At 39.5% G+C, this 15,052-nt stretch overlaps 1 protein-coding gene across 3 annotated transcripts in view; it reads left to right on the forward strand.

Moving 5' to 3' along the window:
• The window catches only part of LOC126259413 (serine/threonine-protein kinase greatwall), a 110,022-nt gene that overhangs the window by 532 nt on the left and 94,438 nt on the right, over positions 1-15,052 (forward strand). For all 3 annotated transcript variants that reach the window (XM_049956191.1, XM_049956192.1, XM_049956193.1), the window contains exon 2: positions 526-581. In XM_049956191.1, coding sequence (XP_049812148.1) covers positions 526-581 — 56 coding nt within the window. The remainder of the gene's footprint in view (positions 1-525; positions 582-15,052) is intronic.

Consider the following 15,052-nt stretch of genomic DNA (forward strand, 5'->3'; position numbering starts at 1 on the left):
CCGGGGGAACATTTGCGACAGATGCCCATTTGCTTATTATTAAACTTTCACACGTTGTCTTTTGAACCACCCCGTGATCAAACGAAGTTAATGCCCTTTACATGTGATCGTTTTTATCTTGGTCACGAGATGTTTGCTTTACTGCAATTTGTGAGATGTGGTGAATGAAACATTACGTTTCCGTTATCGATTTTTAAAGAGGGACTCATTTCCTGACTACAACCATAGAATGTTGTAGCCACTGCTGTGCCTACTGGATGGCAGACCTTAATCTGTTGGCCATTCTGAAACTTTCAGAATGTCATCAAATTTCATTTCCTTGACAGCTGCAAGCATTGTTTTTTATACTGCTATCTGCCAAAGAAATTTTGATCATTTTGTCTGCAAAACTCTACCTCAGCCATTGGTTGGTATATGGCAGTCACGAAGTTATTGGAAATCTTTTAGTGTTCTGTAATGTGTGTGTTTCAGTGAGATATGTATGTAACACATTAACCACTTGTGCCTTAACACACTCTGTTTCAGGCTCCTGACATAGATGATTTCAACATCATCAAGCCGATCAGTCGTGGGGCATTTGGGTAAGAATAGATTAATGTCTGTTTATTGTTATGGTCAGTTCTTGTGATGTTTTTAGTAGTAACGAATGACTTTAAACTTCATTGTGTTTGTTTCTTCGTGCTGATGCTCTTTCTGATTTATGTTTTTCATACCACTTTATTAACATTATGTTACCCTCCAATTATATTTAGCTGCTGCTAATGTCATGGTTTTTCATATCTTATGTAGGTCTAGATCTTGTTACTAATGTCTTACGTTGCACTACTCCCATTTACATTTATGCACATAATTTTTCTCTCTCATTGTACTTGATCAAACACAAAAAATTCCTTCATTGTGACCATATCACATAGTCGAACATTTATTCCATCTTGGCTTGACTGCGTGTGTGCAGCTTATAATGCAGCAAAGAAATCCTGTTTGGGGAGACATTCAATGTAGTTAATCATCAGGGAGTAATGCCCATTACAGGTGCTTTTAAAGCCTGTCTTAAGCTAAAGTCAGCTAGTGTGCAAAAGCTCTCATCCAATATTGGCAACTATCATAAACTTGAAAGCTTTAGAAACATGAAGAAGTCAACAAAAACATACCATCTGAAATTATGTATCTTGTACAAACAAGATCGTGAAACAATACTCAAGTACTCTACCATCGTATTTTGGTCATGACATGATATACAAATTTATATACCTAACCTTTTTTTATGCATATACTAATGTTTTCAAACAACTTTATTTTTTTATTGAAATATACGCAGATGAATCTACAGTGAGGAACATTGAAGGGCTATCACTCACTGATGAGTATGATTGTCTTCTTCGAAACTCAATTTCTGTGGGAGCCTGAGTGGACTATAGAGGCCAGCTCTGTAGTTGCAGATTTTTCCGTATTGTTGAGACACGTTTGCTCTGATGGGGGACTGGCAGTGTAGCCTTGCTTATCTTCAGAAGTTTCCGTTGTCTCCAAGCATTTCACTTGTCGGTTTCTGTTTTCCCCTTCAGTTGATCAAGGCACTTAATTCCTTCCCAGACATTACAGTCCCTTACTGGATGACTAAGTGCAGGGGTTTCCCAGTTACCACTTTGTTTGACATGTTTTCATGTTGTCCTTTAAGAGATCTTTGTATAACTTCTGTGGTCTTCATGAAGTTCTTTGATCAGTCCTTTTACTTGGAATACATAATTTCTTTTAGTAGATGGAATTCAGGCATATTAATGATGTGGCCTATACAACAGAGTTGATGGCTGATGATCATGGTTTCAATGCTAACAGAATTTGTTTTTTCCAGAACTCTGATGTTAGTGTGACAGTCTTGCCATTTCACCCCTAAGATCCTTCTCAGGCAATGCTAATGGTACTTTTCCAGACATCATATGTGCCTTCTGTAAGTAATCCATGCTTTGCACCCATATGTGCCAGATGGTATACGTGAGAGATGGCATAACAGTAGCTAGATATACATAGAGCTTGGTCTTAATTCTGGTATTACGGTAATCAAAGATGACCAAAAGCTGTACTGGCACATTCGAGGTAGTGTTGTATTCCAACATTAGTATTTTCATTTACGGAATGATGGCCGGCAAGGTATGGGAAATATTGTATATTCTGCAGGACTTGGCCTTGGGCTATGATTCTTGGGGATGTGGCAGCCGAGTTGGGTGCAGTTTGACATATAATCTCTGCCTTCTGGATGTTAAGGCTAAGTTCAATGGTCTTATATGCTTCATCAAGTCCACTTAGGATTGCTTGTAGATTTTCTTTGGAGATGGCTAGAACAACATATCATCTGCAAATCGAATTTCAGTGATGGTTGTAACGTATACTTGACATGATATATGAATGCCTTGTACAGTGGTACTGTGATTAGGTCAAAATCCACATTGTGTTTCAGGCAAACGGTCTTCAGCAAGAGGTATCAGATGGTTGGATAGAATTGAAGCAAGTATTTTTCTAGCGGCAGATAGAAAGGATATTCCAAGGTTGTTACCAGTCAGTTCTTCTGCTTTTTCTGAAGATAATAACTCTCAGTGCATCTCTGAAATCGGGAGGAACAGTTTCAGTGCTCCGTGTTTTGACAGCTCAGCTGGAATATGTTCACCTTTTTTTGAAAAATTCAACAGGAGCTCCATCTGATCTAGTGGCTTTGTTGTGTTTGAGTTGCTTAATAGCTTTTTCAGCTTCTTGTAGAGAACGGCTTTTCCACAGTGAGGTTTTGTAGGTTCTAGCAGAATTTTGGGAAGTGTCTGTCATTTTAGTGATCTGAGTCTTTATTCAAGAGTTTGTGGAAATGCTGCTTCCGTCATGTGCTAATGGAGTAGATGTCCTTCAGGATTGGGGAGCCATCCCTAGATTTAAATCTTGAGTTACTGGGCCATAAAAGTTTTTGTCGCTCTGAAGAAAGCTTGACTATTGATAGTTTCTGCTACATGTGCTTTTCTTGACATATCATTGTTCACCATTTGTTTTTGAGAGCACGAGTTTTGCTCTGCACTTCTGCCGTCACTATTTGATATTCTCTTTTCATGGTGATTGACATAGGATTGCTCTGCCAAGCCTGGTGTTGCTTAGTGTTCTTCAGTACTTTCCTGTAGCCTTTCATCTAGAGTTTATGGAATTTTTCTTTGCTGCTACTATCTTTAAGGAGGTCTTTATTCATTTTAGATCTTGCAAGTTTTTTGTTTCTTGGTGAGTTCGAGGGATGGGCTCATGAGTTTTTTGCTTGTGCCAAAAGGTAGTTCCTCACCTCGACGAGGAACAAGTTCGTTTGCGGTAGCAAAGCCAACACCATGACTGCGGTGTTCACGAATTTCTTTGCCTTTCCCAAAGAAAGTGTAGCTACCTCCTTGTTCTTTGATTTATTCTTTGCCTGGTCTTCTAGTTTCACTCAGTGCTGCAATACCGATCTTACATCTTCTAAGTTCACAAGAAATGGTAGCTGTTTGCCTTTCGGTCAATTTACTGTATCATTATCCTTTATATTTTGGATGTTCCAACTAGCAAAGTTCATCTTTATTTTCTGTTGACCCGCATGTGATGTACTCTCTGATTGCGACTCCCAGTTGGATTAAAATTTAGGCTGAACATGTGTAAGATACCTGTTATAGCCACATCTTCATTTTGAGTGAGCAGAGTGGCTCCTGAATAGACCTGCGCAGTCATGAATGCAGCACAAGAGTTGCTTTACAGTCTTTTCTCAGTCAAAACGGCAATCACAGACTCGTCATGTAGGTGCCGGTTCGTCACTAGGAGCTCCCAGATTATACATCCCTGCCCCTGTCAGAATTCACAGATTGCTGTAGGACTTGTGCCGTTGTGCTACGTTCCTCATAAGACGCTTGTGCGTGGTATCATTTACTATGGGAATGCTGCTGCACTACAACAGCCACACACTTCTTTACAGGCTCAGGACCTGTACCCAGTGGCATAGTATTAGGTTGGTGCATAAGTTCATAGCATTTTTCCATATGTTTTCTAAACATAACAGAGACTTTGGTCATCTGTAATGTATTTTCCTTCACTATTTACAACAGTCTGCCAATGCTGGGGTAACTTCCGTGACTGTAGAAATCACGTAGTTTTGAGGCAAAGGACTTGTCGATCCATGTTTGGAGCGCATTTGCATCCAGGAAGGAAGTTCCTTACGGGTTATTCAATAGAGATCGGAAAAGGTGAAAATCTGAGGGTACAAGATTAGATGGATAAGGTGGGTGCAGAATGACTTCTAAGTCCAACTCCTGTGCTGTGTTTTTTTATCAGTCTAGTGGAAAGCGGGGGGGGGGGGGGGGGGTGTTATTGCGGAGTAGCATCCCTTCATGCAGTCTTCCTCGTTGTCGTTCTTGGATTGTGTCTGCATGACATATCAGTTATTGACAATAAATATCATCAGTGATGGCTACATCTCGGGGAAGCAGTTCATAGTACACCACACCATCGCTGTTCCGCAAGATGCACGACATTATCTTCTTTGGATGCACACAGTGCTCTGTACGGGGAGTTGCTGCTTTGTTTGGGCACAACCATTCCTTTCTTCCCCTTATGTTAGCATCACCAATAACAATACAGGGTAGGAATGGTCAGTGTTAATTACAAGCAAACAGAAATGCAGAAATGGTCACCAGCTGATATTATTATTATTATTGTGGGGCTCATACATCCAGTTTTTGAACGTTCACCATTGCATGCAGATTTCGCATGATGGTAAAATGATCATAATTCATCCCATTTGACAGTTCTCGAGTACATTGATGTGGATAATTGTGGATTAATGCATTTAAATGGTCTTCATCAAACCCCGAAGGTCTTCCTGAATGTGGGAAGTCACCAATGTTAAAATGGTCTTTCTTAGAATGAGAAAAACATTTTCTTGCTGTGCTTTGTCCAATGGCATTATGACGTAAGTGTTTCTGGCTGCCTCCACTGCTGACACTCCTCTATTGAATTCGAACATAAGAATGTCGGAAATGTGCAGATTTCTTCACTTGGCATTCTGTTTTTCTAGCACCCTTAGCACCACTCACTATCACCAAATGATAGAATGACAATATGTAAACTCAAATAATAACAGAGCACTACAAATAAAAAATGACAGTCAATAAATAAACCCATAATAACCGGAATACTAACAGGCAAAACATAAACTCTATGAACTTATGCACCAACCTAATAGTTATGAAAACTGGATTTTCCGAAACTGCTGTAGCCTTCATCCACCTTTCCAATCACTGGGGAAGCTTTGGTTGTCCCTGTGCTTGGTCTGCTGTTTAGGAAACTATTGGTATAGTGAAGAGGCTCTTTATACAAATACAATATATGAAGGATTTTCGATCAAGGTTTACTCCCTTTGTCGTAAAGTATCCCTTCTCAGTCCACAAGACAGTGGGTTCCATCTCTGTTAACCCTAGGAAGACGGGTTGCCTCTTCTGCCAGCTCTGCCATTCTGAATACCACATTCTCTGCCTTCGCCACCATTGAGGTCTTCACTGTACACTGGCAAGAGGTACTATCACCTGGGCAAGGTGAGGAACGTTATTCCTCTGCAAACAAGTCACCAAACTACACTGTATACAACACTGTACAGGACATCAGTGATAATTTGCATCACTTTTAAATTTTAGAGAAGGTAGTGGTTTCTGGGGAAATCAGGGCTTCTTTTGGTAGAGAGTAACTGCTTGTCAGGCCTTTGAGAGATTTGCACTGAATTTGAGTTCAGATGAGCTGAAGTAAATTTCCTTTCCTCCACTTGATATTTGAAATGTAACATGTATTTTCTTCATAACGTAACTTCAAGAGTGAACAGGTTATTGTAAAATTGATACATGTCACCTTTGGGAACCTGGCTGTACAACAATGTTTTCAGGTTCATGTGCGAGATCAAGTTCCTCCGAGGCTGTTACTACTCGAGAGGAGTAGAGGCAGTTGTTACCTCAAGTTAAAATATATACTGTCTTTTTTAAAAATTGTTCCTTTAACTTTTTATTTACTTTAGTGGTACAACTACCTCATTTTATAGTCTATTTCATACCATGTGATTTTAAGTATCCTGTTTACCCATTTCATGTTTATCTTAGGCTCCAATTTTTTCTCATACGCCAGGAGTTAACAGAAGTAATGAAATTCAGTTGAATAGTGGAGGGAGTGGGGGTAACAACTCCCATTTAGCTGAAGCACTGAGTGATTGATAGGCGTGTAAATAAGACTGAGAATGCTGCTGGGCTTTTGAATGAATCCTGCACTGACTGGTTTCATGCAATCCATCATGAATACCTCTCCTGGGATAATTTCTTCATCTCAGAGTAGCCCTTGCAGTTGAAAATATTCCAGTTGCTGCCTTTCTTCTACAGTTCTTACCCTTTACAGCTTCGTGTAGTACCACAGAGGTTATTTCCTGATGTCTTAACACATGTCCTGTCCATTTTTCTCAGAATTTCAAGCATTTTGCACCATTTTGCGTAATAAGTTTATTTTTCTGTATCAACAAACCCTATGTTTGTGTATTGATGTTTCTTAAGCCTTTGCTTCCATTATCAAGTGCATTGTCTGAACTCGTCTCTGGTGCCTTTTTGAAAGCCAGACTGATATTCATGTAACATAGCCACTATTGTCGTTCAGTTCTGCTTTATATTATTCTTGTAAGCAACTTGTATAAATGAGCTTAAAAACTGATTGTGTAATAGCTTGTGCAAATATCTGCTTTTGCTATCTCCAGAATAGTGTAGATAACACTTTTTCGAAGGTCTGGTGGTATGTCACCAGTGTCATAGATTCTACATACCAGCTTGACTACTCATTTGGTTACCACTTCCTCCAATGATTTTAGACATCCCAATGGAATGTTATCTATCTGTCCTGCCTCATTTGATATCGAGTCTTCCAGAGCTCTTTTAAATTCTGAATCTATCACTGGAACTCCTTTGTCTTCCATACCTACTCTGATTTAGTCTTCTGTCACATCATCGGAAAAGTCCTCCCACTCATAGAGGGCTACAGTGTACTCTTTCCTCCAATCTGCTCTCCCTTCCATGTTTAACAGTGGAATTTCCACTGCAGTCAACTACTTTCTACTCTTCATCAGTACTAAATTGTGATCAGAGTCTATACTACACCTGTGTACACCTTACAAACCAGTATCAGATTTTTGGAATTTCTGCCTCATCATGATGTAATCCAGCTGGAATCTCCACATATCTGAGGGCCTTCCCAACTATACATCCTCCACTTGTGATTCTTGAACAGAGTATTCACTATTATTAGCTGAAATTTCTTTCAGAACTCTATTACTCTTTTTCGTCTCTCATTCCTACTGCTGAGTCTATATTCTAATGTAACCTTTCCTTCCCCGACAGCATTCCAAACCTCCAAGATTATTAGATTTTCATGACATGATAGAGGTTTCCTATGCCTTCTGCATCCTCATATGTTGATCATTGCATACTTCTTCCTTCTTTGGGTCGCAGTTTCCCACCCATAGGGCAAGAGTGTGTCCTGAATCTCTGTCTGCTCTTCTGCCCTCTTTGCAAGGCTGTTGGCAGATTGAGGGTGACAGTGACGCCTTATGTTGAAAGTCCTTGGCTGCCATTGGTGATTATTTACATTCAGACGATGACCAATTCTCTAACACAATTGAGAGAGCACTTGTCCATGGGCATATGGGTACCACGTGCTTGTGCTCATTTGCACATAGGCTGCAAATTTGCAGTGAGCACATGCACCAGAGTTGGCCAAAGTTACTGGAATAACAAATAGAGGTAAAAATTATTCATGAGTAACAAATAAAAATATTTATTTGTAGCATTATTAATTCACAAAAATAAAAACATTTATTTCTCATGTGACAAAAAAAAAAATCGTTACCAATAATAGAAAAATTTGAACTCCAATAACATTTATTGCAACAGTTCTTTGTCATTTAGTAAACAAATGTAGCTTTGTATCTTTTAAAATTAGTTTTCAGGACAGTTTTTTTTTTTCCAACATCTCATCAGAAGGCTTATTTGATTTTTGAAGATCTGCCATTGTGACACACTCAAGAAAATACATTCTTCACATGCAAAGAGGTGTGTTATTTCTCCTGAAATCATCCGCATTTCAGGATAATGACATGACTCTCAAATCAGAAGCTTCTTCAGCAAAAATTGGGAATCATTACTTCTTCAGTTTAGTTTTTGCCAAATAACTTCAATGTGATTTTGAGTTAGTTTCGGCTTCCCAGTCACCTTTAAAATAAATTTTGTTTTTAAATCATTTGAAACTCATTATTTTGTTTATATATATAATGAATGAAATTTTCACTCTGCGGTGGAGTGTGCGCTGATATGAAACTTTCTGGCAGATTAAAATTTCAGTGTGAAAATTTCATTCTGGAAACTTCCCCCAGGCTGTGGCTAAGTCATTTCTATGCATTATCCTTTCTTCCAGTAGTACTAGTTCTGCAAGGTTCGCGGGAGAACTTCGGTGAAGTTTGGAAGGTAGGAGACAAGGTACTGGCAGAATAAAGGCTGTGAGGTTGGGTTGTGAGTCGTGCTTGGATAGCTCAGTTGGTAGAGCACTTGCCCGTGAAAGGCAAAGGCCCGAGTTAGAGTCTCGATCGGGCATACAGTTTTAATCGGACAGGAAGTTTTTTATATACCTTTGTGTACACACCTCAGAGCCAATATCAATAAAATAAATTAATTACTATCAAATCCACCTTCATTAATAGTATTTCACTAAAACAAAAATCTATTGTAACCCACCTCGATTTCTGATAGCTTCTCTTAAGGATTCGAAAGGGAAAGGTAACATTTGGAGCTGGTCAAGCTAGAACACAATGGTTCTGGTAGCCGAATATTTATTGGTTTACTTAGTTTACACAGGCATCCACTTCTATAGAGAATATTCATTCATTAAAACAAGCAGTTTTTAAAATATTAATATCATGCAAATTTATTAGAATGTAAAATCCTTCAAAATATTTAAAGATAATTACTGAAATTCTAAGTTACCCAAAAATTCATTTCCCTTTAACATTAGGACCAATAAGCATTAAAAAAAAAAAAAATTACAATGACCAAATGTATTTAGAATAATCACCGAAGTTCGAAGTTCTAGATTCCCTAAATTTCCTTTTTCTTTAAACATTGAAACCAATAACTTTAAAAATTTAAAATCATCTAAGATATTCTTTCTAAACCAAATACGTGTAAGTTCAGAAACTCCTACACGTTAGTGCATCGTAACTGGCCATAGGGATACTAACACATGAATGATTTAATGCCAGTTTAACCTATCCGGTTGTGAGAAAACAGTGTTAGTAGTTACAGAAGAAACAGTAACAAAATTTAATTAAGATTCACTGAAGCATAACATGTGCTAAAGCAGCTGCACACAAATCAACCTTTCATCAGTGTCAGAGGCATCAGTACATGGCTCACTTTACTGCAATCCCAGGCTAAGGACAAACTCTGTAAATGACAAATTATCACTACCAGTCTTAACCAACTTTACATTCACTCTGCCTCACGAACAAGAGGCATCTTGGAACAACAGAGTTAACCTTGATGGGATTGATCGAAGCTTTGTAAACACAGAAATTAATTAGCTTCCTTTCATGCAGATTTTGGCCAGTGGAACCTGAGAACATGTATCTATGATCACAAAGTGCCCTGAGCTGACTTCACTTCCCTAAAATATCATGCACACAGTTCAACATGGTTTACACACCCTGGAAAGTATATTTCAGAAAGGCACCATTAGCCACACATTACGGAAATTTGCAGATCACTGCTGGGGTACAGTTTCGTGTCACTACAGTCAATGGTAAACCCAACTCTTGCTTCAGTGCAACATCCAAGTGATGCGTTCCAGAGGAAATAGGAAAAATGCTCAGAAGATTTGCTAACTGAAAACAGTTCAGGTTACACAATGAACCTTTACATGACTGGAGTCGATCACAGACAGATGAATTACTTTTCCAGCCATGGCAAATGACCCATTTCAAATTCCAAACTGAATGCTGACTCTTACCAAAATCAGGAGTGTGAGGCACTAAATTCAGTGTGATGTGCTCCCGCCATCTGCTGACTAGACAGCAACCTCCGGGCCAATGACCCATCACTCAGATGATGCTGTAGCACTTCCCACACTTTAAGTCCACAACTGGCATGCACCCGGTTCTCGCTACATGGTCTACTTCACACTCTGTCGTCTAGTTCACCAGTCATCACAGGCTCACCCGGTGCGCGCTTAAAACTGCTATCCATGCCTGGTATCTCTGAGCAAAGAACAAAATTTCATTGCATAAAGGCATGCTGATGCCAGAAATTGATACATTTGCATGTATGCATTGCTGAATAAGAACCCAAAATCTCATCACCGTATCAATTTCTTTGACACTGTTTTGGCTATTATAATTATGTCTGTAGTTTGTTTTAAGTCTTCGTTGGTCTTGGGCAGCAATACCGGTGAACTGTTTGTTTTTAAAGTGTGACTAAGGCATTGTTGCAATAATTACATCTGACACAGAAAGGCGAAAAGTCTTCCATTCGTCACTTGATACTTTCTCGGTGAAAAATTCGCCAATGTGCTGCAGTATTGTGAACGCTTTTGTATACTTATAGCTCTTTGTAACTGCATACAACCTTGTTGGGCTGAAAAACTGTTCCTTCTTCTAACAGAAAACGTACTTGGCCTTAATCCTTAAACTTTCAGATGACTGGACATTCAGCAGCATTCCTCAAAATCTTAGGAAGCTTTAAAGTCTGTTATTGTTATTCATTAGTAACCACTGAGTTCTTATTTTGTTCACCCAGTTTGTGGCATTGCAAACATGAATGAATTGAATAATTATATCACAAGAAACCCATATTCGACAGTGTTAGCAGTCTTCTTACAGTGCAGAAGGATTTTGCAGATCGAGAAATTGTTTAGCGTCATACTCATCCTTGGCTGCTTACACAGAGCAATTCCATGTATTAGCAGAGGGAGGTGGGAACTACAGGCAAGTGCAGAGTCAGTTGAATTGGGGTGCATTAATAGTGTAACTGCTAAGGCCGTTCGCATATGGAGCACTTTCGTGTTGCATTTGTTGTGCTGGAATGCAAGTAAAGCTATGCGCAACCTGAAGATTGCTTTGAAAACAGCAGTGCTTTAGTAGGCATCTTGTGTGTCTTTGCTTGGCTCCAATCTCTGAACTGACATACAGTCAAATAGAAGGGGACCAACAGTTCAGCATGTAGTCAAAAACACAATGCAACTTGACTTTGAATTTTTCTCATTGTTGGTGAAAGAAGCGATAAGCAACAGAAAAATCATAGGGCCAATGGGGGATCATACACCAAACCTTTTATCTTCGTTGTCTGGAAAAACCCACTTTTTTACAACCTCCCCTATAGCTCTTGCACACAGCAAGTGTGCACCTTTGTTTGCTAGCTTCTTTAGCTTTACAAATTGCAATAAGTTTCCTTGATACTGATGTGCCCACTGAGCCACTGGGGCACATTTCTGTACAAACCATTAATAAGTTATTTATCAGATAGAAACTGCATGTAGCCAAGGGAACAAAAACACTAATTTTAAATCCTATACAAGGAGTAAACAAAGAAAAATACTGTGGCATGTTATGTTATTCGTTATTTAAGTTACGGACATTAAATAACAAATAATTATTTTGATTTATGGAGAGGAATAATCCCTTTACCCCTGAATACTTTATCGGAAAGTAGATCTGTCTGAATGATCTAATTATTCCAATAAGTATCCAGACAGAAATTTATTCGAATAATACCCATCACTACCTACCACTATATGTTATTATTCCTTTGTCTTTCCTCTCAGTGCAGTTGAAATAGTGCTATTAATTCACTTGCCTGATTTCTATACTTACTCTTCTTGTGAACTATAAACAAAGTTTACAACTATAATCAGTTATCATGATCTTCAGTGTAAATCAGTTTTGTTTGCTTTGTTGAAGGTATGTCTTGTTGTCAGTCTGATTTTAGCTGCATACTGAATGTGAGCATTATCTCATCAGTTACTCATTCACATAAACTTACAATTCCACAGCTAAATCAGTGACCTTCAGTTATAATCAGTATTTGATCATCAAATGAATTTTTCATTATATGTAATCATACTCCGTCACTGTGTAATATTTGGTGAATCTCAGGACACAGTTTGCACATTCTCCATAGAAAACATGGAAAATAGAGAGCTGGAAAGAAATTCTAATTGTAAATGTATTCCAACATGTGCCAGGCCCATTACTGCCATTACATTGTGAGAAAGCTGTATATAGTCCTTGGCTGTGTGGCAGGGCCACTCACTGAGGACATGCTGCATTATACCTAGTGCAGCAACCGCAGGCTGCCTGCTCTTGCAATGCCTGTGAAATAAGTGATAGGAAGTGAGCACTGTGGACGAAGTGCTTTGGTCCTTGGGGAGCTTACTAGTGCTACATTATTACCCTAGACAATTACTACCCCTCCGTACCAGCCATCCTGCCCTCCAACCCTCCCTCTGGTGACCCACAACCTTCTTTCCCTTGCCCACATCATCTGACAAATCAGTTCAGCCCAGTTGAGCTCCAGTGATGTTATGAGGTAGTCAGCCAGGATAAAATAATAGGCATGCAGTTTTATTTTTCAATCTCTCTCACCCCCCCCCCCCCCCCAAGCTTACACGGTATGGTGACTATGATGTCACTCATTACACAATTGAACAGACGCAGTATTTAATTGCAGAAATAACTTGAAGCTAATGAGACAACCATGCGAATTAAGGAGGTTTTGGGCTGGGTTGAAATAAATATAAACAAAGATATTCCAAAACAAATAAAAACGCAAAAACAAGCAAACAACAAAACCACGATTTAAAAAATACTGATATTTGAAATATTATTTGAAGTGAGTGAGATCAAGTGAAATTTCTGTTATCTATTTTTTGTAGCTGTGTGGCTTAGTATTGTGGACTTCGTATCTCAAACGTAATCCACAGAATCACACACGAGTCGACAAACCTGGTACCTCAATCCCTATAAGAAGAAAATGCATCTGACACAATAGTAATACCTTCATCATCTAAACCCACTAATATCTGTATTGTCAGTCTCATCACCATTCTAAAAATGATATCAGATAACCCACACTCTGAAACTACAGCCACCAACACTCACATTCCCACAATACATTTACCCTTTCCAAACTTGTGCTTCCAAAATGCGGACTGAACAGCTTCAACTACAAACCACTCTCTCCCTCTCTTCTGTCCCCCTCCTCCAACTTTCTCCCATACTTGGTAAATTCTGTACATATATCCCTACAAAAGGAAAACCAGTCTCCCACATTCTGTCAATCTCATGAACGCAAAACTCAATCGGTGAATGGTAGCAAAAATAATACATGACGAGCAGTCGGCACAACTATGTCAGACAGTGTTACATTCGAGATTGCTGCACATGTCGCTGTAATCCCCTGCCGGCCGGTGTGGCCGTGCGGTTCTAAGCGCTTCAGTTTGGAACCGCGTGACCGCTACGGTCGCAGGTTCGAATCCTGCCTCGGACATGGATGTGTGTGATGTCCTTAGGTTAGTTAGGTTTAAGTAGTTCTAAGTTCTAGGGGACTGATGACCTCAGAAGTTAAGTCCCATAGTGCTCAGAGCCATTTGAACCATTTTTGTAATCCCCTGGCGAAGTTCCTCTGGCATGCGTCGACAGATGTTATCTTTCACAGTTCCCCACAAGTAAAAGTCCATAGGTGTTAGGTATGGCGACTGTGGAGGGAACTCAATGGGCCCTCTTCGTCCAATCCAATGCCCTGGAAAATTTTCATCCAGGAAACCTCTTATGGCTGGGCACTAATGTGGGTGCGCCTCGTCTTGTTAGTAGAAGACTTCTTCATCAGCTCCATGAAGTGCACGTATACCTGGTAAAATTGATATGTGCAATGTTTCCAGGTACACTTCTCCAGTGCCAGCAGCCTCAAAGAAAAAGGGTCCTACTAAGCCCCTAGATGATAGTCCACACCACAAGTGAACCCCTGGTAGATTGACCACTTTATCCTAATTTTTCGATGCCAGTACACTTTATTATCCCAATTCGCAGTTACATTAAGTTTAAATTGTGCCTCGTCACGCCACACTATTTTCGTCACAAATTGTTCGTCATTAGTTACCATTTGCTCACACCATTTGCAAAATTGCATTCGGTGATCAGGATTGTCGTCATTAATCGTGTGCAGTAATCATGGAATGTAAACTTTCCACTTTGCAGCTTTCAGAATTCTTCGTACACTTGTACTGCTAACCCCCACTTCACGTGCGCATTGCGTAACAGACTTCAGTGGAGAATTAACGTAAGTTTCCAATACGAGAGCCGACAAAGTAGGACTTGTAGCTGTACGCTGTCTTCCAGATCTTTCTTTGTGAATATCACAAATCGTTCCATGCAATTCAAACTTGTCAATGATGCATTTAACTGTTGGGTAGGTTGGTGGTTCTGTTTCAAACTCCCATCTCCACAGACATTGCACTTCAACGGCATTATCAAACTTGAAAAACCACTTCACAATACATTTTCTTTCCTCGAATGTCAAGCGTGTTCCAGCCATCTTGTTTTCTCAATACCGAGATGAAGATGTTAACATCTGTTGAACGAAAGACCGTACTACAACACACTCATAACTCAAATCAAACAATATCTATATCTTGATAGAGCCTGACAGAGTGTTTATTCATTTTTCTGGCGGACTCTGCATGTCTCGAATGGCCAGCTGAGAGTTATCAAACCAGGAACCCCTCTGGGAATGCCATATGTTTCCACCTGATAAAGCCACATATAGTGGTGCGTGGTCCGAGGTGCAGCAACTTTGGTCAGTCTCATTCCTCCTCCACAAATGTGACACATCACTACTCAGTAATTAAACCAAATAACTTTAGGAATTTAGTCATTGTCAGCATACTGTCCCCCATTGTCACATGGCAGAATCTGCCCATGAACTAAGTTGTTTAGTATATCATGTAC

Source organism: Schistocerca nitens, chromosome 5, assembly GCF_023898315.1.
Source record: "Schistocerca nitens isolate TAMUIC-IGC-003100 chromosome 5, iqSchNite1.1, whole genome shotgun sequence".
NCBI classification, from domain to species: Eukaryota; Metazoa; Arthropoda; class Insecta; order Orthoptera; family Acrididae; genus Schistocerca; species Schistocerca nitens.